Source organism: Drosophila subobscura, chromosome J, assembly GCF_008121235.1.
Source record: "Drosophila subobscura isolate 14011-0131.10 chromosome J, UCBerk_Dsub_1.0, whole genome shotgun sequence".
NCBI classification, from domain to species: domain Eukaryota; kingdom Metazoa; phylum Arthropoda; class Insecta; order Diptera; family Drosophilidae; genus Drosophila; species Drosophila subobscura.
Genome location: NC_048532.1, coordinates 8,852,249 through 8,874,652, shown reverse-complemented (window position 1 = coordinate 8,874,652; position 22,404 = coordinate 8,852,249). Strand labels below are relative to the sequence as shown.

The window sequence follows — 22,404 nt, the reverse complement described above, 5'->3', positions numbered from 1 at the left end:
TTATATTATAGAATCTATATTCATATATGAAGGCATATGTATGTATGTCGTGTATACATGTGTGTATAAAGATGATTCCTGAAGGTTCGTGTATGATTAGGAGAATAACGATAATGGCTATTCCTCAAGTCAGAAATGAAATATTTGAGCCAAGAACATACAAACTATTTACATTATACAACTTTTTGTAGACAGAATTGCGAAAATTTCTCTCTCTTCTAGGGTGGCTTAACAGTACAGTGTGACTTCTTGTCTGGAAAGTACTTAAAGAGAGCGCCCTACCGATCATTCTCTAGTTTGTTCTTAGGGAACACTAATTAATTTCAAAAATTGTATATCTAACGGACACTAACGGACAGACGCAACGGACAGAATTAAAATTTCAGTTTTACACTGGAATTACTTTCTATGTTTTTTCTCTCAATTTCTGACAATCGAAGTGATTACATTTTTAAGACTGTGTGTTGTGTGTGTTTTTGTGCGTGTGATTGGTATGCATGTGTGTGAGTGTATCTCTACAATTTCTACTTTACTTTTGGCCAAATTCTTCAACGATTTCAACTAGAAACAAAGTAATTTTCAACTGGGGAAAACCGAAACACAAAAAATAATCAACTAAAAACTTAATAAAAAGAAAGGTGGACGATTATTTTTCCTCGCGTTAAAATTTGTTCTAATTAGCGGAGTACAAGGAAATAGTTATGGTTTCTTTTTGTGCGTGTGTTGTCTCAGAGGGAGAGATGGTCAGTGACTGCTGCTGAGCGAATGAAGCGCTTGAATATGATGTATTCGTTAGATTAATCCAATGTCGTGTGACACTGTGGAACCTTGAGTTTGATTATGGGATGCACATGTATCTTATGTATGTAAGCATGACAATAGACAGACAGATGTATGTAGATGCGAAGCAAACACCATCATTATCAGAGCCAGAGCATTATCATCAACATCATCATACTCATTTCAAATCATCTTCAGCGTAATCTTGGGCAGGGCGCCATCGCCATTCTCTCTGCTGTACGGGTGGGTAAGTTCGAGTACTTTATGTGTTTTCATTGTCTGCGTAAGTTCGTTGGGTGTTCTCTGGTTCTTTGGATGGGTGAGTGGTTCAGTTGGGGGATTCGATGACAGTGGTGGTTCGTGGTTAGGGTTAGATGCTTTGGTAGTAGTTTAGTTAGTACGAGTAGTAGAGTGCTTGAGCTGGCTGAGGGCATGATTAGCCAGAGACGAAGAGTGGGGTTGGGGCCAGGGGGCCCTGCACCAGACCATTGTTTTAGTGTTGTATTTAGTGGGGTGGTGGCTGAGGTTTTTCGGTATATATCGGTATCGGTATCAGTTGAGGTTTTGATTTATTTAAATTCTTCTTGTTTTTTCTTTTTTTTTTAAGTTTTTTCTCTTTTTTTCGCTTTTGTTGTCGTTGTTATGCAAAATGATTTTGCTTGAATTTTTCTGTTTGTTTGTTGGCAGACTGTAAGAGAATACTTACACAGCACTCTCGGAACTGTTTGGCATCGATGGGCGATGTAAAGTTCAGGCCCCAAGTATCATTTGTCATGGGATCCTTCCAGTAAACGAAGCACTCTGATGCCTGGCCAATGCGTGTACCTGTTTGTAGAGAGCAATTGGAAATTAGATGTTGTTCAATCAGGGAGGGTGTTCTAACATGATGTTGCTGATGGATGTGCACTCACCTGGCTGCACAAGTCTCACATCGAGTATCTTGTCCACCTGACTGTTGTACGCGGTGATGTGAAAGATGCACTCGGGCGAGTCCTGAATGCACGTGATGTTCACAGGAACCAAATCTTCCGACACTTGTTGCCACTTGACGGTGCCGGCTCCGCTGGCGGATACATGGAAGACCTCAGCCCACAACCTGAACGAACTATTGTTGGTTAGAAATACAATTATCAAGATTGTAAATTGATTCGATTGTTTGTAGAATTAATCCAATTTGAATTTGTTGTAAGAGGAAATATTTCTCAAAACAAAGAATCACATTTGTTGTTGTAGTTATAGTTGTTGGTTGGTTGTTTGTTGTTGTTATTACAGTTGTTGTTATCGTTGTGGGGAAGGAAAAGTTGAAGCAGGAGAACATTTTTTTGTTGAGTTTTCAAAGTGGGTTTAGTTTTTGGGCCGCATTTTGTGTGTGTTTTGTTTGTTGGATTATTGGATAAGTTCGTAAGTTGAGTTGGTAATAGTTTTTGGTTTTTTTTTTTGAGAAAGAAAAAAAAACCAGAAGAGAAACACAATTAGTTGGATTGGAAAAAAGTTAATCGAAAGAGCGTATTTAATTGGGGTTCTAGTTATTTTTCAGTTTGTTTTGTTGGTGTTCTTGTTTGATAAGCGCACAATTGGCAGTCAGATAACTTAAACAGATTCAAAGGAGAATGTGGAGTACGCAAAGAGAGAGGGAGAGTCTAGTCGCCCCCTCTTGACCCTTTATTAGAACGCACCTCAGTAGATGGCCGTCGCGTCGTCGGGAACTCTGCCAGGGTGAATCCTCATAGCGATAGGCCTTGCGCATAAGCGGGGCACAGGAGCAGCTCAATTTGTTGCCCATGGCGCAGTTGGCGCAGCTACCCGCAGATCCTACAGAAAACATTACAAGATTAAATTAGTTTAGAAATAGAATAAAGATTAGTTGTGATGACTTACCTTTACCAGAGGCACCCCGATGTCACCACATGCCGCTCACGTCCGCCTGCGAGAGCGCCTGCCCACGATTTAGCGACTGCGATCGCTGATTATGCCGATGGCCGTGGTAGCGACTTCCTCGCTGTAAAGATTAAACACATGAAAAATGAGTAAATCTATGAAATATTTGTTATGTTTCTTCAGTTGAACTATTCCCAAAACAGGTCTTTACAGCAGCCCACACGCCAACGTTTATTATCATCCACACATAACCGAGAGACCGCAGAGACCGAGAGGTGCGAACGCCGGTGCAGTCCACTCCCCCATCACTCCATTCGGCCGCTGAAAAGCTGTTGTGTAGGTGTCAAAAACCAAAGAAAATCCACAACTCAAACGGAACGATGTAAAGCGGCAAATGTGCTTTGAAGTTTTTGCTTTTGATTTCGTTCTCTGAGATGCACATTGCAGATGCGAAATCTCTTTTTATGGGGGGATAAATGTTTCAAAAATATTCACTCTGTCTGACCCATATGTCTGACACATGGGAGACGGCCTTAGCTATGCTTATAAATATATTTATATAGTCGTATAACTGTATCTATTTATGTTTACATTATTTAAACAAACGCGGAGACAGAGACACCTGTTTTATGGCAACGATTTTGGCCATTCGATTGCCGGCTTCGCTTCCTATGTGGCTATTGGCTTACTCGGATTGCGGTTCACAGTTTGCGGCTAAAAGAGATCTTGAAAATGCCAAAACAACATCACAAATGCACGCCACAGACTCAACTAAAAGACGCCAAAGAAAAATCAAAATCAAAGCGTTTTCCATTCAGACTCTCGCAGCAGCCCCAGTCGGCGGCTCTCGGGCTGTCTTTCTCTCTCTTTTGGCGTCTCGTGAGCGCCACAAACGCCCACACCGCCCGCATTTTGCTCAAGAGATCTCTCAAATCTCACAGATCTCTGCTGGCAGATATGTATGCTCGGGGGCCCAAAGAGTGATCATCAAGTGGAGCACCAGACAACGTCGACAACAATGGGCATGGGCATGGGCATGGGAATGGGAATGGTAATGGGAGTGAGAGTGGTGGAAATGGTACCACATCTCTCCGTGTGTTTTTCCTCTCTACGTGGCTCATGCTGCACGTGTTGTTGTCAAAATGTATTTTTAAAATCAATCAAAAGGCAAAACAAACAGCAAGAGGGGATCTCGCAGCACTCTCACAAGGGGAAATGCAATTGGGTTTGAAGGTGACACACATTTCGGGGCGATGAGCGACATTTCGAATTGGTTCATCAAACTGTTGACAATCTTTGGCAAGTGATGGATATTTTTAAAAGCGGAATTTATGGACGGTAAAAAGTCTTTGAATAATAATGTGTAGGAATAAAAAAGAAAGATGGAGTACAGAAGGCCCTTTTTTAGTTGAGTTTCTCTACAAAAAAAAAGGTTCTACAGCACTCATTCAAAAACCCCAAACCTTTTTTTACACATCATATCGAGTTGGTTTAAAATTTGGCCGTCCTTAAGTTGATTTTTACACCAGCTTTGACCTACGACTGTCTCTGATTTTTTTAGGGGTTTCAATGGATAAGTAATTGATATTTTGTTGTCTTGAAACATATACACACCTCCACATGGCCCCAGCCATCGGCATTCAGTTTGGCGGCTGCCTCGACACTTTCCTTGGCGCCCATTGCTTTGTTTTAGTTTTCTTCTTTTTTTTTTAGTTCACGTTTGGTTGTTTTTATGTTTTTTATATGGAAATTGTTTCGCTTTTCGTTAAGTTTCGTTTGGGGGGTTTTCTTTATGGTTAAGTGCTTTCTCGATGCATAGACAGACGGGGAGGATTCGGAGAGTCGGGCAGATGTCAGATGTTATTTATTTTGAGGCCCAGCAGGGAACCTGGCAGAGTCTGCGTTTTGGGGTCCAGGCTCTGGCTCTGACACTGGATTCTGGCCAAGAGACTCGGTTCAATGTATAAATATTGAGCGGATTGACGTTGACGTCGTTCCTGCCGTCACACTCTCTCCCACAGACTCGACTCTCTCTCTTGTTCTCTCTCTCACGTTGCCTCTCTGTGATGATTGAACGGGAGAGAGGGCAAGGGATGCTGGGTGGCTGGATGCCGTTGAAGGCGGCTTTCAATCGACTTTCGTCAGGTTGAACGCACTAACGTTGAAAGCAGTTAAATAATAGAACAGGAACACCACATCCAGCACCTCCCCCAGCGCCTCCTGCATGCGTGTGTTTGCTTCCAGAGTCCGCTTCTCGGGCTCCTTTGCCTGGTATGTTCCTCCTATATGACGCGTGTCGGTTCTCCCGTCCCGTCCCGTCCCGTCTCTGTGTGTGGAGTGTATTATTTATGCAGCAGAATGTTCTTGCCGCCGATGATGCTGCTGCTGCTCCTTCTCTAGAGAGTTTTAGCTTTTTGTTTGCTTTTATGGTTCTGTTCCTTTTTCTCCTTTATTTTATTGTGAAATTTTCTCGATTTTTGTGCTTTTAATTCGTGCGTATGAGATTTTCTTTGAATTTGTTGGAACTTTTCATAAGTGTTCTTTCAAGGGATGTGCCTGCATGAGATCTGTAGGTTATAGTTAGGTTTGTGTTGATTTATCCATCCGAGGTTTTCGATTCGGCAACGCCTTTTGGACAGCACGGGCCACACAAAAAATAGTTACGTTTTTCGGTAGTTTCCGAATCAAAATGTATCTTTAATACAAATTAACTTTTCGCGGATAGGTAACAATCCATTGTTGTTTGATTTTTGTTATTTTATGCAAGAATTCAACCGTTTTTCGATTCTTTTTTCTTTAGTTTTGGCCACAACGACAGGGAGCAGGTTCGGTTCAGATGATGGCTGTGTATTTTTGTGCTCTGCCAAAATACCTACAAAACTTGACGAAGCTCGAATGTTTTCACTTAACGAAACAGGAGGCAGGCCAGGCAGAGCAGGAGCAGCAGCAGAGCAAAACATGAGGGAGAGGAGCAGAGATGGCAGAGCAGAGATGGGAGAGCAAAGTAGAGCAGAGATGAACGTCGAATTACAGCGACAGCCGAAAATTGCTCCCTCTCCTCCACTCTCACTCTCTCGAGCCCCTCTCTGCTGCTGCGGGTGCTTCTGCTGGTGCTGCTCCCGTTGTTGTTGCTGTACAACAAATATTTTAATTTCGATTTCTTTCTTGCTTATCCTTTACTTTGTATGCCTCTTCCTCTTTGCGCTTCTCTTCTTCTCATAGCTATGTGTGTGTGCATATGTGTATGTGTGTGGTCTTAGCTTAAAGGTATGTGCAGTTTCCCCCTCCATTCACCCCCAACCAATCCACCATCTTTACGTCTTTCCCGTCTGTCTGTTCCGTCTTTCCTGTCCCTATGTGTGTGTGCCTCTAAAAAAGTTGCATAAATCACCACACCTTAATTTACTTAAATGCCATTTCTTGCACTCCCCCTCCACCTCATCCCTGTCTTTGTGGCTTTAATAATGTTTATTTTCGTGCGTTTTTGGTTAACTTTTATTTCAATCGGAAAATGCCTCGTGGGCGTTTTTTCCAGCACAGTTCACAGTCCAAATGTGTGTGCTACACTTTTTTTGCATTTTCATTTTTTCATTTCACTTCCTTACAATTTCGCTGTTGTTATTATTTGAAATTTTCTTTTAGGTTAGAATTTAAGTTTGTTTTGTGCGTTGCGTTAGGATTCTCGGTTTTTCTATGGGGGGGTTTCGTTTTTTAAAGCCTAAATAGTATTTTTCAAGCAGAGGCGCAGTGGAGAAAAAACGACCAGCGCCAGCCACAACCGTCGACTTCGAAATTCGTTTTGACTTTGCCAGGAGCAGAAGAAAAGAAAGGAGCAGAACAGAGCAGTGGCAGAGCAGCAAAGATGCTGCGACGTTAACAGCGACGCCAGCTGCGCTGCCTTGCTGCAACTGTTGGAATGTGTGCCACAAATTTTTTCGGGGTGGCTTTGCTTTCGTTGTTCCTGCTCCTGCTGCTGCTGCTGTCTCTGTCGCTGCCTGCGTCGCTGTCCCTCCTCTGCTTTGCTTCGTGTTAGAACGCATTTTGTTACATTATTTTACATGCCGCTGCTGTGCTGCTGCCGCTGCTGGATGCTGTGAAAGTTTTAGCCATTTTGCCTCGCTTTTAATGTCTCCCCAATGCATGTGTGGCATCTGAGCGTGTATGGTTGTGTGTACTTGCCGCTCTCACTGCGTGTGTGCGTATGTCAGTGTGTGTTTGTATGTGTGGGAGTGTGTGTTAATGTAATATTAATGTTATAATTTGCTAGGCGGACGTGCCAGACTTTGGGCCCATCAATAATGCAGCAAATATAAAGAGTGAAGGGATGGTGGCAACAGGGGATGGGGCAAGCATTGAGCGGGTGGTTGAAGGGTGAAGTAACGAGTGGAGTGGTAGGTGCGTGATGCATGCCAATTTCCTATTAGACACAAAAAAGTTACAACACCAAGAATAACATCAGATTGCGTGGGTGGTGATCCCCATCCACAGCAACCCCCCCTTCACAATGCAGGCCTTGCCCAACACTGGTTGTATGGCAGGTCACAGCACGTTCAACATGCCACAAAGTAAAAGTGAAAAGCAACATCAAAATTAATAAGTAGAAAGGATGCTGAGTGGCGCTGCTGTGGCCGCTGCCGATGCCTCAGCCAGCGTCACTGCCAGCGCTGGCCGAACAAAGTAGCAAAAGTGGGAGTAAGAGCTAGGAGAGTAGATGAGATGAAATGAGAGAGCATCGGCCATGCGTCTGCGCTGTTTCAATCACTCAACGAAAGTTTCGTCAAGTTGAGAAACAGCGTACCAGCTGCACAGCCTCCTCCATGAATCCCTCCACCTGATACCCCTTCTACCCAACTACCAATAACGGTTAATCCCGCTTGCATTAGAATATTATCAAATATTTAAACAATTTTCTAGCTAACGGTTCCATCGGGGAGAGGTCAGGGTTCATTGTGGGAAGTTGGTGTAGAGGGAGAGGGCTGTACGTATGGGCTGCACCCACTTGCAGCGGCAGCCCACGCGCCGAAAACGCAGCCAACGCCAACGTGCCGTTATCTCTCGCGAAAGACGTCATTACAAAATGCAGTTGGCAGCGACGCGACTGCAGCAGGAGCAGAAGCAGCAGCAGCATCAGCAGACCAAAAGGCGCGTCACGACATGCATTATAAGAACAACAAAAAAACGAATAAGAACAGACATGCCCATAGTCTAACGGGACAACAAGGCAACAAGAAGAACAGCAGCCAAAGCATAACGGAACACGGAAAAAGAAGAAGAGTCATAGCAAAGCGGAACATGTAAAAGTTAAACGGTAAATGTCCAAAGATGCTCCCTGCTGCTGCTGTTGTTGTTTTTTCTGCAATAATTGGCAATCTCTGGCTGTGTGTGAGTGTGGGTGTGTGTGCGTGGTTGGCCTTTTTGTTGTTGCGTAAGGCTTTATAGGGCAACCGGAGGGTGTGGTTGATGCGCAGTTTTCCTGCTCAAAATTGTAATTCGCCTGCTGCTCCCCCGATCGAGTGTTGGCAACCCTAACATCTGTTCGTTGGCCACCTGCAATCTCAGCACCTTGCTTTTATGAATGAACTCACGAGCCCCAACCACCAAAAACAACACCAACAACAAGCCCAGTGGAGCACCCCAACCCCAAAAGCTTGTTACATGCGCATCCGACATGTTATTTGATAAACAATTACCTGCAAACAACAGCGGCTACACCAGTCACACATTTTTCAACGAATTCGATGCGAAATTAACAAATAATTAACATTTTGTTAAATTTACCGGGAGAATGCGACCACGCGCGGGTATTTAAACGACGTACTAAAAAATACCATGAAAATGTACCAGACGAATCGGTATTTTTTAGTGTTGCAAATCGCTGCAGACTGCAGCCACTTTACAGCACCGCAGCTATCGCTACTCCAGCACTATCGCTAATATCGCAACTATCGCGAATTCAGACACATAATGATCACGTCAACGGTGAGTGGCAAACAGGAGAGGATTTCCCTGACCCTAATATGAAAAATTCAAATACAAAAATTCTCTGCGGGGGGAATACATGGATAAAATTACATATGACATGATATCAGCACTCAGGAGCCCAGCCCTGAATAATCTTTTACAAGAATACAACAGGTTATTTACAGAATGTAGAGTCCCTGATCAATGGCGTAGTACGCATATAACTGCGCTAATCTTATGAACACATTCCCACGCAATACGCAGACTGGATTGTCTGTTGCCACATCAATCCATTACCCTTTTTAACTAATTTTTTAAATTATAAGAACATTGCCCGCCCTCATCAACAACCATCGACAGCAACACTCATCAACAAATATCGACAGAAATACCAAACACTCTTTGCAAGAAACTATCGACAGCCGCATCATCCAACTGAAGAAGAATGCTGATTCTATTCGCTGCAGCGATTAAATACCAAAAAATAAAATAAATAAATTGAAATAAACAATTAAATAAATTTATAATCCATGCTTGAGACGCAGGAGGAGGAGCACATGCTGCGAGGCATCACCAGCGCAGATGTGGGGCCCGAGGCGAAAGGTAAGCAAGTCGAACAGCAGCACTTTTCTTGGGGAATTTTCATGGCTTTACTTTTGGAACATTTTCCCGCGCACAGAATACAATCTGCTGCGAGCGGACGAGGAGTACCGCAATGGGAATGTGGAGCACTCCATCTACTACCAGGTGAAGGCGCAGTTCCAGTCCACCGACCTGCGATACATTACAGAGGCGGAGGACCTGGAGAATCAGCGGCCCAGCATCGAGGACCTGCTGCGCGTGGCCAGCGACAAGGAGAAAAAAGACTACAAAAGGTGGGCACCCACAAAGTGACACTACATAGGAGCATCATTGGCTAATCCAACAATTGCTAAACAGCAACCGATTCCTGCAGAACATCATCAAATATCTGCAGCAAAAGGAGAGGGAAAAACCCGAAAGGCCGCCCTGCATAGAGGCCATCGAGCATCTGGACTTCCTGGAGGATGTGGACGATCCAGTGGCTGGCCTGGCACGCATCAACGACATCTGCAATGGCCTGCCCACCGAATGGTGTGTCCTGCATCTCTGCAAGAGCTTCAATCCGGCCACCACTTACTCCGTTTTCAACGAGATCTCTGCCGCCGATGGTGCCATCTACTTGTCGCTGCTGCGGCACTGCCGCAGCCCCGAACTGGGACCCATTTGCCTGCGCTTCAGCAACAGCGGCCTGGCGGAGATCTTCAAGCAGTACAGCACCTTGGTGGAGCGTTTCAGGCGAGTGGTCACCGTCGATCCGCTGAATATAAAGAGCAAGGAGGCCAAGCAGAAGTACTGGGAGGAGCTAAATAGCTTTGATGCCTTTCTAAAGGTGAGTGACAGGCCGCGAACGGAGTCAGCAATCATTATTATTCCTTTACAGAAACTTCTCTCCGACTTTAGGGACATCATGGCGCCCTATGCCTTCGTATTCCTGGGCCAACGCTACGACTGCAGCGCCGTTGCCAGCCAAACGAAGGCCGTATTCAGCCGCGTGGACGAGTTCTGTGTGGACCGTCAGTGGAGCAACCATCAGCGCATTCTGCTCTCACAGGCATCGCTGCATGCCAACCGCCTAACCTCTGCAGACATGAAACACATTGCCTACGAAATGACCAGCAATGAGAATGAAATTCATATGGTCTACGATATGCTCAGGGTATTCGCCAGCGAATGGCAGCCGCTGGAAGATCGCCAAGTGCAGGTGGCCAAGAGTTTTCCCACCATTCTGGTGGTCGATGAGGTTTGTCTGTTGTCCATCTAATCTGTGTTGCAATTAATTATGGTTGTCTTGTCTGTTCTCCCGCAGCGACTGGATCATCTGCATTGGGAGCAGCTGGCAACGGCCCAGGAGTTTTCCCGCGTCAAATCGTTGCACTGCCTCTGGCGTCTCTATCAATACCACAAGGAGAGCATCCGGCATGGCTACTTCACGCGCAGCATCAAGCGTGGCATGTGCGTCATTAATCCCGGCGCGGATTTGCCCAACTCCGGGAGGAGACTGCGAAGCTTCTTCGAGTACTGGCTCTCCCACTGGCAGCATCTGTTCGAGACGGTGCCCACGGAGGAGGTGATGCTACGGCAGGCCTATCTGGCCGATTGTTTTGTGTGAGGCTCGACTGAGTTTTGTGTCTATTTTTGTTCCCTAAACGAATCCTCTTCCCATAGCTATGCTGGTCATGGCTCTGGCCTGCAGTACATCAATGGACGTGCCATTTGTCGTGCCCGTGTGCGCAGTGTGGTTTTCTCTTTGGCTGCGACTCCACAAGGATGCTGGGCACGGGTCTGTACAGCGCTCTTTATGGCGCCCATGACTACTACCATGGAGCACTGTGTCCCACCATTGTGGGCACCCTGATGCCCGCTCTTGATGGCAACATGGACAACGTCTCTGTGACATTGCTGAGCCTTTGGCTGAAGCCCGGAAATAACCAAGTGATGCCCTGGACCCAAATCCACAAAATGTCCTGGCTCAAAAAGGGAACTATCAAAGGTTTGACTTCCTCTGATGGATATTGATTGACAGCTCTCTCATCTGTGATTTGTTTTTGCAGCTGCCAACGACGGGGAAGTGCCGCCCCCCAGCATGTCCGAGAAGCCCAACTATCATCTGGGAAGCTTGAGCTCCATTCTGTCCCTGGTGCAGCAGGGCAAGGTCGAGCCGACTGTCTACAATTGCTGCATTTATGTGTGTAGGGGTCTGCCCGCCTGGAATCTAGACGTGGAGCAGATGCCCTTCTAAACTCTAGCTCAAAATTTGTGTGGCAATTAACTAGGAAAAATATCGAAAACTAAAATTAAGTTAAGAGAAAGAATTGTAATCGAAATCGTAATCGTAATCGTTGCTTAAGTTGCTGCCACTACTTCAGAGGGTGCTAAAACATTATTTATAGTTATAAGACACACTCAGAGATTGTAGGAATAAATCAAGTACATGAACATTTATAATTTTTAAATGGAATTCTTACCTCTTTTGGCGAGTGTTTCCTGCTCGAATTATGTGTTGGATTTTCAGCACTTGAAATTTATGTTTTGCTTTTAAGTTAAAGTTTTGTTAGACTTTGTTTAGGCTTTGTACATTGTGTTTTTAGTTTGTTGGAACTTTAAACCGTTTAGAGATGTAGTTTTTGTTTAGTTTTAAAAATTGATTTCCATGCCAGAGAGACAGAGACAGGAGTGTGAATCGTATGCCTGTGCAGGAGTAAAAGTATTATTCAAAACGAGTGTTAAGTGAAAGTGAGTTGTGCATAAAACAGAAAGATAGTTTAACGACGTGGAACATTGAGATTTGATTAAAAAAAAACATTGAGAGCATGAGAAAAGATTTGCCCACACCCAAGCCAAGGGAAGAGCCACCAAAGCTACTGAAACGCCCATCTATTTATTTACTCAATTCGCACTCGTGTGCGAGTCATCTCTGCTCATCGCATTGCACCTCGTCCGTGTCCTCGTCGTACTCGTTTGCCTCGTGTTGCCCTTTTGGCAAAGAGCTTTCTTTCAGGCGAAAGAGTTTCGCCCTCAACCTCCACAGCATCGAATCTACTTGACCTACTAACGCTTGTCGCATTATGACACACATTCGTTAATTAGGCCCAGCCCCAGCCCCAGCCCCAGTCCCAGCCCATCCCCAATCCCTAAAAAAAAGGGGAACCTCTTCTTCCTACTCATAAATAGATTTGCCTGCAAATCATTGCTCATCGAATATGCGGAGTATGCGTAATAATTTTTGTGTGGCCCCGATTTGCATGCCACACAACATTCCATTCCATTCCATTTCATTTCATTCCCCCACCAATGCCACACAGCACAGGCCGTGTGCCGTGCCCCTATTCATGGGGCTTACTACTACAACATCTATCGATGGTTGGACCTGGGATGGAGTGGGGATGGAGTGGGGATGGAGTGGAGTGTCCTTCATGTTAATGTCTCAATGCCGTGCCCATGCAGCGTGTCCCGATTTATGTGTGTGGCTGTGTGTCTGTGTGTGTGTTAAATCAAATTAGCAGCGGGAGCCAAGGTGCATGCCACACCTCCCACTACAGGATAGAGATTGTGAGGGAGAGAGAATGCGAGAACTTGTAACATGACAGGAGACAGCGTCAGAAGGAGGATATTACATAACAGGCGCTCCCCCAATGTAAATCTTGTTGTAAATTCTCTGCGCTTGTCTTTGTGTGTGTGTGTGTGTGTGTCCCTGTGCTTGATTGTGTGGCATGCCCCAAATGAATATGCGATGACGGTTGACGTTGCTTTTGTTATTGTTTGGATGCGATGCTATTTCCCTTTTTATTTCCTCTCTCTTTGCCACTTCCTCTCTCTCTGTGTGTGTGTGTGTGTGTGTGTGTGTACGATTGTGTGTGTTTTTCCTGCTTTTCTTAGCTATTGTTATTGTTCTTTTCATTGCAGTTTAGTGGCTTGTTTGCTCGTAAAACAATTACTAAATCATAATCCAAATCGTTTTCTTTTGTTTGATTTTTAACCTTGAACTCTTTGGGTTTTTTGTTGTTGAGATTTCCTTTTTTAGTTTTCCATTTTTATGATGATTTCCTCTTCGTTTTCCATTTTTTCTAGCATTTTAGCTATTTTTTGTATGCAAAAAAAATGTTACAAATTGTTTTTCATCTATTATTTTGGGTGATTTTAATTATTTTTGTTTTGTTTGAAAATTTGTTGCTGAAACGCTTTGTTAACTTTTGTTGAAATTCTTTTAGTTGTCGAAGTTATTGTTTGTTTTAGTTGTATTTTGTTTTTTTTTTTTGCAGCAGCAGCAGCTTTGCTCTCTGCTCCTGTTTTTTGTATATATTTAAATATATATTTTTTTGTATATATAATTTTATCCGCCGCGTTGCACACAACAATTCTCGGCCAGAGATCAACTGAGACTGGGCCACAAAAATCCCAGAGCCCTCGCATAAGCAGTTGCATCCTTTTTCCGTGGGGGGATGGGTCCTGGCTTCCGCCTCTGCTGCTGCCAGCGAAGGACGCGCGGCCCAACAATGTTGCAAAATGTTTTTGCGGCAGCAGCAACAACAAACGTTCAAACCTCAACAAAAACAGCCAAAGGGCGAGAGAAAGAGCGAGAGCTTCAGGGAGAGAGAAAAAACAAAACTTTCACCTCTCGCGTGCGTGTCCCTGTCCATGTCCTCGCCTAATCTTTTTGTTGTTGCTCCGCTCTCCCCTCCCTTCCTGCCCATGTTTCACTTTCAGTGAGAGAGATAGAGAACGAGAGAGGGAATGGGGCTGAGGACTTACAATGATTCTGCGTTTTCATGGAGATTTTGTTGCTGCCGGAAAAGCTTCAATGTTGTCGCCCGTCCACGTGACAATGAATCCTGCGAGAGAAAGAGATAGAGAGAGAGAGAGAGCTTTGTTATCACAACCAGCCCCGCATACGCGAAGCTTTTGGGGTTGCAAAATAAACATAAAAAATAGAGTGGAAATGGCAGAGTAGACCAAGGAAATACCCTCTCTTTGTAGCTCTAAAATTCGTTTAATTGAAAACCTTAAAAACTAACAGCTTAAAGGATAATTAGAGGTAGATACAGTTACGTTTAGGATTAGGTTTAGGGTTTAAGGATTAGGGGGAAGGATTCCTAACCCCGTTTCCTAGATAATATCTAAATTCGCATACGACAAAAAATTAAACTTCACTTTACGTGTAGATAATTCTTTGTGTTTTTTGTATTTTGTTTTTTATGTTGTTGTACGTTGATTTCTTTCTTTGATTTAATGCGTTTTTCTCTTTTCCTTTCCTTGCCGTTCCTCGCTCACTTTTTTGTACTCTTCATAAGAAGTTTGTAACTTCCTGTAACACCCTCTACCAGCCCCTAGCTCTAGCTCTCACCCTTCGGGAGCAGGCTCCACCGCATCCTGCAGGCTTTTGCCGCTGGTTTGTGTCTGCGACAAGAGAGTTGTGGCTGGGTCGTGAGCTTCAGTCACTTTTGGGGCAGGACTCACCACATTCCGATTGGGGCAATCGGCATGCAGATGGTCTTCGCCGCGACACCGATGGCAGCGCTTCGGCTGCGGCCCCAGAGCACACTCGGAGGCAATATGATTGGCGAATTCGCCGCAATTATAGCAGCGCATGCGGCGGGTCCGACGATTGCTAGAGCGAAACGATGGAGAGATGTGACTATGGTGTGTGGATTATGGCAACATTTATGGCTTACATGCGTGGTCTATAGGTGCTGCCATGGCACTCATCACCCGAACGACCCGATACCCGTGTGGCCTCCAGTCCGCGGGCTGTGCGATGGCACTCAAACTCCACCTCCTCCTGCTCACCAAGCGAACGAAATCCAGACATCTTTATGACACTCTGCAAACAAGAGAGAGAGTTAGTCAAGGTTATGGGTGGGTTGCAGTTATTGATTCCACCCACCTGATGCACAAAGACCTCCTGGCCACCATCGTTGGGCGTGAGGAAGCCCCAGCCCTTGGCCACATTGAACCATTTGCATTTGCCCAAACGCACACAGCCGCATTCCTCGCCAGGATTCGCTAAAAATATATAGAGAAATTGAGAAGGGAACGTAAATATATTATAGGAGAAAAAGGTAACTTGAGTTCTTTAGTCGCGCATTCGATATCCTGTCTGGGAATCCTTTGCAGCGGAGAGTTGTTTGTTATTCAAATGAGCCACACCGAGCAGCAAAGGCAGCTGAAGAACTTGGCAGTCCCTGCGTGTGTTTGTGTGTGTCCTTGCCCCATTTGCCGCGAGGCAAGTTCAGCTTAGATCTAACACACACAAAACAGGTTTCGTTTGGAATATTTTTTGGAAGCGACAGCGACAGCGACAGCGGCAGTTTCATTTCATTATCTAAGACATGCCCTCGTCTCACTCGCACTCGCACTCGCACACACACGCAGCGAGACTCATTCATTTGAGTTCATTCATTCATTCATAAATGGTATTTACTTCGCTTGTTCCCATTTCTCGTGTGTTGTGTGTTGCTTATCTGCTGGATAGGTATAGGGACGGGGGGCCACATTCTATAGATACAGATACGCATTCTAATGCACTCTCTCTCGCCCTCTCTCTCTCCCTCTCTCTCTGGGGTTTTTGTTGGCTTTTCTTGTGAGATTTTCCACTCAACATTTGAATGGAATTCTTTGGTTAATGGAAATTCTTTGGCCTCTGATAAGAAAACGTTGAGAAATAATTGGAAAACCACCACCATAATGGGGATTATCCTTTGGTTTGCTGCCAGTTTTATGGATTGCTCTTTCCTAGACCTTTTCTTATAGGCAAAAGATCCACGCAAACTGGTTTTTGGAAATAAATGTAAAGAAATCTAATGGACAGCCAAAGCAGATCTCTATCTTCAGAATAGATCTACACATTTATCCTTCCAGTTCAGTCAAGCATATGGAGCTGAGCCTGCAGGATAACTGGTGGAGGGTTAGTGCCCGAGAGGGGTGTTGCTGTGGCAAAAGTCGGTCAATCTGTCGGTTCGATCTGCAGAGGACGGGCGGGGTTGAATGACACTTTCCACCCGTACACACATCGAATTTCCGCATTTGCCAATACAAAATCGAAAATCCGCGAATGGCAAAAACACAACAAAAACGTAAAAACACGAATTGACGAATAAAGAAACTGCGCAGTACATAAAAAAGCAAAAGAGAGGAGAGCATAGCAGAGAGAGTGCGCTGCGAGTGGGAGAGGAGAGTGAGAGCGTGCGATCATAGCCAATCAGCGTGGCGTTTGATAAGATTTCGTATTGAATTTTGGCTTTGGTTTTATTTTGGAAACATCTAAAAAAAACAACGAAAACAGACACACACACACACACACACAACAACAATGAAACTAGTTTTTAGGGGGGGTGGTAGGTTGGGTAGGTGGCATGGCCAGCATGTCGTCAAAACAAAAAAAAACATTCTGAAAAATCGGGGGCACAGACCTGGCGGCTGCTGGGATGATGTTGTGGAGCTGCTGCTGCTGATGTCTCCTCCTGCATCGGGCTGCTGCTCCTCTGGCACTTGTATATTTTCCATTTTTCTTCAGTTATTTCTTGGGGTTTTTCGTTCGCTTTTTATGGGTTTTACTTTTGTTAATTAGACTCTGGAAATGTTCACATGAAATGCATGTTTTTCCACTGCAGATACAGTTGTACGAGGTAGCTGTAGCTGTAGCAGTCGCTGTGTAGATGTATCTGTATCTGTGTTTGTATCTGTATCTTTTACCGAGCACGCACACTCACATGCACGAGTTACACGAGTTTTCTTCTTCGTTTAATGCTGCGTGTAAATATTTTCCAAGGGGGGGACACACAAACGCTGCCGCTGCGCACGACGCACTTCGTCACACTGACTCCGCGTTGCCTTTCGACTATTTCTAGGAAGGTCGCGTCGACGTTAACGTCGCTGTCGCTGTCGCTGTCGCTGCTAATGCTGCCGTAGGGCCCGAAAAATGTTTAGGCTGTATCTTTATGAGTGTATGTGTGTGTGTGTAAGTGTCATTGTGTGACGGAGAGCGAGGAAAAACATCGAGTCGAGTCGAGTCGGGTTGAGCATACGGGCAGGGCACGTAAGCAAACGTAAGCAAATGTATCTGACAGATACTCTTACTACACCGAGCGAGAGCGGCACTGAGAGTATAAGAGACAATGCGTGCCAAGAGAGAGAGAACGTATCTGTGCGTAACCCCCATAGATGTGTGGGTTTGTATCTATGACTCAAAACACTTGGCGTATAAGTGCGTGGATCAAGCGCTGACTTCAGGATCTTTTTTAGCACGCTTTTGATAGGCTCACGCTATGTGCCCCCATACCCTCGAGGATTTTCATAAAAAACAGCCTCTGATTGGTGAAAAATTGCATTAAAAAACTGCACAACCCTCGTTTGGTTCCCGGCGCGTGTCAGTCAGTCAGTCAGGCAGCCAGCCAGCTGTAAGGGATTCGGTTGCATTTCCACCACCAGAAGGCTCACCCCCAAAGGGTCCTTGCAATGTGCAACATATTTGCGAATTCCGAATGCCTGTGCCTGTCCCTGTCCCTGCCCCTTGCCGTCAACTGTGTGTTATGCATGCAATTTATTGCGACACGTGCCTCGTGCCTCTGGCATGCCGTATCGAATCGATGACCAATGCCATTGATGACAGCGGAGGCCCAAGAGGGCGGAAACTGTATTGTGAATCAGAACACACATCTACCATGTGCACATTGTATCTTGCACATGCTCGCACTCTTAAGGGAGGTGCCGCCTGGAACACCCCAACCATCCAACGGTTTATGAGTAACACAAAAACTTAGCTGAAATTTCAGTCAAATTTATGCATAAATTTTGGAAATGATTGTGGCTCTACAAAAGGTGATTTTTCAACCGAAACATAAACTATGATGTGGAAATATTATTTAGTTATGATTTATAATGATTTAAATTTGTAATAGTAATCATTTTTTGCAGCTAAAAACTATTTTATGCCTTTAATCGACACTGGAAGTGGCAACTCAGAGACAATTTTCTTTGGTTATTGTCATGGAAATGTTGGAAATAAAGTGTTGAAAATTTATATCTAGCCTAGAGCCATGGGGAGAGCCTTGCAATATATAAATATCCATCTCAATAATTTCAGAACAAATAGCAACGGTGATCTCCAGAACCAGCTTTCACTTTTACCATATGAAAATGTTAGGCATGTCTCCAAACAATAAAACAAATGGACCCACTACCTATTCAAACTAGCTCAGAAACCATGCGAATGCCCAGCGAGGGGTCACTGAGGGTCAGTTCAATTTTTTATCAGCGATAAATACATGACAAAAAGAACCCAAACAAAAAGCGGCACAAGCCGTTGCACAGTCTGTAATCAATATTTTGCCACTGCCACATCCACATTCACTTCCACATCCCGTGCCAGGCTGTGGTTCAATCTTTGGGTCCAGTGGCCGGCCGGCCAGTGGTCTTCAATGCCGGCACGGACAAAGGCGCTTGCAATGAGAGCGAAAGTGCCCATTAGGGATGGCAGCAGAGCCACTCACATGCGCATAATTGGAACAGGATTAACAAGGCCAGGGCAGCAGAATGAATGCATCAGAAGTTGGGGAAGTGCCGCAAGCCAAACACAGAAGGGCATTGTCCGAGTAGGGTCCGAGGATCGGCTAGAAGCATTTCCGGACGGGCAGCGGGCATCGGGCAACGGGCACCAGTCAGCAGGCAGTCGGGGAGCAAGAGCAACACACAATGGCCATGAAAATAATCCGCTTTAAATGGAAAACGTTGCCAAACAGTAATCAAAAGGTTTTTGGGCATGGAAAATGTGGAAAATTCGTAACCAAATTCTATGCAAAATCACATAAATGAAAGTGCGCGCACAATGAGAGGGTGGAGGGGAGCGACAGCGAAGAGGGTGGCTGCATATCCATGTTGCAGATCTGCACAGCACGCGTTTGACCTAACATGGCACCTCAGCTCCCCGCCCTTTCCCTTCTTTTTCCCAGCGATAATCAGGGCACAGTTTTTTTGTTGCAAAAACTTTTCTTTTTTTTTATGCATAAAACGCAACACAATTTGCATGTTCCAACGGGGAAAGGGAGGGAGGGGGTTCGACATGTAGGCATAACCATTCAAGTGCCCTACTTTCAGCATTGATTGACATGTGATTGATGTTTCTATTTGCAGTGACAGCGTCAAACAGAGGTCCTTTAGGCCGGCTAAGCTCTGTTCGAAAAGTGCGAGCGAAAGATATTAAATCTATGGGTAAATGCGAGTTCTCATTGCAGTTGCTAAATATTATGCCAACTTTAATTCTTTGTAATATATTTAATCAGGCGGAAGGACAAAGTTTTAGGGGCAACAAAGGAGACATTAGGGGAATGCTACGACCATTTTATGACGCGACAAACTCTAGGAGTTTCCTCTGTCTTGTTCTTAAATAATATATAGATCGTTAGACCATATTTAAATTAATAAAATACTCTCGGCCACCAAAAAAATATCTCAAAAATTCTATTTACCGATTGATATTTAAATTTCCTTAACTTACCTTTACATATCTCTCCCTCTAGCTTCGTTCATCGTTCACAGATCGCAACTGCAATGAAAACACAGAAAAGAAAACGGTTGTAAATATTTCGTCTAAAGAAAAAACACTCCTAAAAGTATGCCACTGATTTAAGCTATCCCCAAAGATGTAACTCTTATGCTAGTCGAAGAAATTCTAAAAGATTGTTTTTTTTTTAGTATGAAATATTTTGTTTTTTGTTTTATTATTATTTATTCATTCTTTTCGTACTTTGTTTTATTTTTTTTATTAATTGTGATTCTTTAGCGATATTTTATAGAGATATTTTATATAATTAATAGGAATTTAAGTTGCATTCAAATAATTAGATAATTCATTCGCTCTTTTTGCATTTTGCGTTTTGCTTTTTAGATGATGCGCAGCATATAATCGGCGTATAATTATGCATATAGTCAATTATTTCGTTTTATTGTGGTATTAGAGGTGATTGATACACAAATACATGTATAGAAGATGTACATATGTATGTGTATATCGTGAGGCTCTTTTAAATCAACATTTCCCAGACGAGGGGCTTGTAACAGGAAACTAATCTTCATCAATCTTCATCTCGAATGTAAAATTAATTTGCAATTTCTTCTAGGGGCTTTTTACTTATTTTTTTGTTGGAAATTCCATCTTTTAGTTTTTAATTGTTTTTAATTGAGAACCAATTTTGTACATTTTTGTGTGTGGATGTTTCCAATGGGGTAAGATAGAGAGAGGGATATATAATAGAGAACATATAACAAAGGATCTACACGATCTATATAGATAGAGAGGGGCTGAATAATAGATAATTTGTAATTATATAGATACAATATTGAAATATTGATTTGCAATAAAGGTATACGATAGACTTATTGAATATATAATGGAATATATATTTGGATTTCGATTGCTAGAATTGAATCATTGAATCATTTGTGTATGTGTATGTGTGTGTGTGTGGGTGTGTGTATGAGTGTGAGTGTGTATTCGACCTAAATCAGAGTCACTTATAACACTAAGAAGCAGTCATTTATTCTCCATTTAAATTTACGTTGTGTCGTCACGTTTTTTGTTTTTCTTGAATCCTGAAACAGATTTCAATTACTGTACAAAGTTTTGGGCGCTTAAACCATAGGCCATGGGTTCTCTATATAATATATATAATACATAAATACGAATATGTATGTATCTACGCCTACGTTTATGTATATGTATATGTGTGCCTCGTATATAAATATATATTTATCGTTCGTTATATTTTTACAATGCTTGATCAAACAAAAGGTTCGCTAAAGTATACATCTATCGAAATGTCCTGGGGGGTCCTGTCGGTTGTTTATATGTTTAAGGAGTATTTCTTGTATATATAGTAATTGATTCAGTCTCACAAATAGGAAAGTATTATGTATCGTCTCTTATTACGTTCAAGAACTTTCTTCTGTAAAATAAAACAGAAAGCAATTGAACAAACAAATTGTCGTTTATTTTCTGTAAAAAATACGATGAAGTTTGTGGATGAATATTGCACAAAATGGTTTAAATGATTGCACAACCAACAACGAGAATGTTAGAAGAAATGAAAAACCAAAGTAGAAATAAAAAATCAATTTAGTTTTTGTTTTTTTTTTGTTTGTATAATTTTGATTATCTTCTTTTATATTTTCCATGTATGTAGGCTCTTCTCATATTTTCCGTGTTCTTTTCAGTTTTCAGTTTAGAAATATATGTATGCGTTTATGTATATGCTTAGAAATTCTATAGATAGACTTATGCGCTATACTTATAATGCTAGAACATCCTTCTCCTCTTCTAACTCTCTCTATCTCTCTGCCAAAACGTTCTTCTTCCTTCTGTATCAAATACAAAAATACAAAAAACTTTTGCATAGTCTTAGTCTCAAATTCGCGAATGAATCCGCAAACATCTCCCCCATACATAGCCCCCATAAACGTACCCCCAAAACGTACCACGTACCTTGTGGTACACTTTACACTAGAAATACTTATTGCCTACGAATTGGTGTCTTTCCTTACAGATCGAAGCTTGGGTTCAGCTCGTTTATGTACAGTTTGCTTAGCCACTACGTTAAGTTATAGTTAGTCTAGGTATAATAATATACTTAATGCTAGTCAGCCTCATTAATATTATAAGCTTAGATTAGCTAAAGATTTCATTCAGACAAAAAACGAAGACTAATTGAGAGTGTAATTAATACGAGCAAATTTTTGGAATTTGTTTTTGTTCACTTTCCATTTGAAGGGGAGATTTTGGAAGAAAGTGGAGAATGTTTAAGGCGCAAAGTAGGGTGACGGGAAATATCTCTAAATGTTTTTCTTGTATACTAATAATGTGTGTATATATAGTGTATGGTTTATATATATATATTTATGGGTTTATGTATATATATTTAATGTGGTCTACAATATATAATTCATGTGTGTGTTTCAAAATACAAATACAATACAGTAAATGTAAATGTAAGTGTGGACAAATGGAAACAGTCAAAAGCACCGATTTTTCAGCTAAGTTTTCATATTTTTTTCTTTGTTTTTTTGTTGTTTTGTTTTTGTTCTTTATATAATCATAATAATGATAATGATAATGGATAAATGGTTAAATCCCCTAGCGGTCTAAGTAATTGTAGGCTTTTACTTATGTAACAGATCTCCGAAATGAAGGTTCATTCCTTCTATGTACAATTTTTG

The 22,404-nt window shown here is 42.9% G+C and overlaps 4 protein-coding genes across 16 annotated transcripts in view; 1 reads left to right on the top strand and 3 right to left on the bottom strand.

The window, feature by feature from the left end:
* LOC117895018 overlaps positions 1-11,689 on the bottom strand; it is a 95,672-nt gene extending 83,983 nt beyond the window's left edge. For 9 of the 12 annotated variants that reach the window (XM_034802386.1, XM_034802387.1, XM_034802371.1 and 6 more), the window contains exons 1-3: positions 2,457-2,588; positions 1,692-1,885; positions 1,487-1,605 (exon numbers count right to left, since the gene is read on the bottom strand). In XM_034802386.1, coding sequence (XP_034658277.1) covers positions 1,487-1,605; positions 1,692-1,885; positions 2,457-2,563 — 420 coding nt within the window. In that variant the 5' untranslated portion in view covers positions 2,564-2,588. Of the gene's footprint in view, positions 1-1,486; positions 1,606-1,691; positions 1,886-2,456; positions 2,593-2,658; positions 2,780-11,666 lie in introns of those variants that run through there. The other 3 variants (XM_034802384.1, XM_034802373.1, XM_034802383.1) reach the window with 2 other exon arrangements.
* Positions 2,457-4,995, bottom strand: LOC117895021. The gene is made up of 3 exons (XM_034802389.1): positions 4,273-4,995; positions 2,659-2,779; positions 2,457-2,592 (listed from the first exon to the last, which is right to left on the bottom strand). The coding sequence occupies exons 1-2, from the start codon at positions 4,336-4,338 to the stop codon at positions 2,681-2,683; spliced, it is 165 nt and encodes a 54-aa protein (XP_034658280.1). The 5' UTR covers positions 4,339-4,995; the 3' UTR covers positions 2,457-2,592; positions 2,659-2,680.
* Positions 9,057-11,646, top strand: LOC117895020 (separin). Its single transcript, XM_034802388.1, is given in 8 exon segments — positions 9,057-9,222; positions 9,299-9,494; positions 9,559-10,030; positions 10,082-10,441; positions 10,508-10,806; positions 10,867-10,937; positions 10,940-11,191; positions 11,253-11,646. Coding segments are annotated over 8 exon segments (1,911 nt in total). The 5' UTR covers positions 9,057-9,149; the 3' UTR covers positions 11,441-11,646.
* A 2,479-nt stretch (positions 11,690-14,168) lies between the features above and the next one.
* Positions 14,169-17,023, bottom strand: LOC117893087 (protein lin-28 homolog). 2 transcript variants are annotated; one of them, XM_034799511.1, is made up of 5 exons: positions 16,608-17,023; positions 15,083-15,201; positions 14,871-15,019; positions 14,656-14,806; positions 14,169-14,595 (listed from the first exon to the last, which is right to left on the bottom strand). In XM_034799511.1, the coding sequence occupies exons 1-5, from the start codon at positions 16,699-16,701 to the stop codon at positions 14,539-14,541; spliced, it is 570 nt and encodes a 189-aa protein (XP_034655402.1). In that variant the 5' UTR covers positions 16,702-17,023; the 3' UTR covers positions 14,169-14,538. The 2 variants fall into 2 exon arrangements, with proteins under 2 accessions (XP_034655402.1, XP_034655401.1); XM_034799510.1 differs by having other exon boundaries at positions 14,169-14,806.
* Positions 17,024-22,404: the final 5,381 nt, after the last annotated feature.

Coding starts and splice junctions, on each gene's coding strand:
- LOC117895021 (XM_034802389.1), bottom strand. CDS start 4,338: ATGGGCGCCAAGGAAAGTGTCGAGGCAGCCGCCAAACTGAATGCCGAT. Junction 2,780..4,272: donor ATGGCTGGGGCCATGTGGAG/GTGTGTATATGT, acceptor TAATCTTTACAG/CGAGGAAGTCGCTACCACGG.
- LOC117893087 (XM_034799510.1), bottom strand. CDS start 16,701: ATGGAAAATATACAAGTGCCAGAGGAGCAGCAGCCCGATGCAGGAGGA. Junction 15,202..16,607: donor ATCATCCCAGCAGCCGCCAG/GTCTGTGCCCCC, acceptor ATATATTTTTAG/CGAATCCTGGCGAGGAATGC. Junction 15,020..15,082: donor AGGAGGTCTTTGTGCATCAG/GTGGGTGGAATC, acceptor TCTTGTTTGCAG/AGTGTCATAAAGATGTCTGG.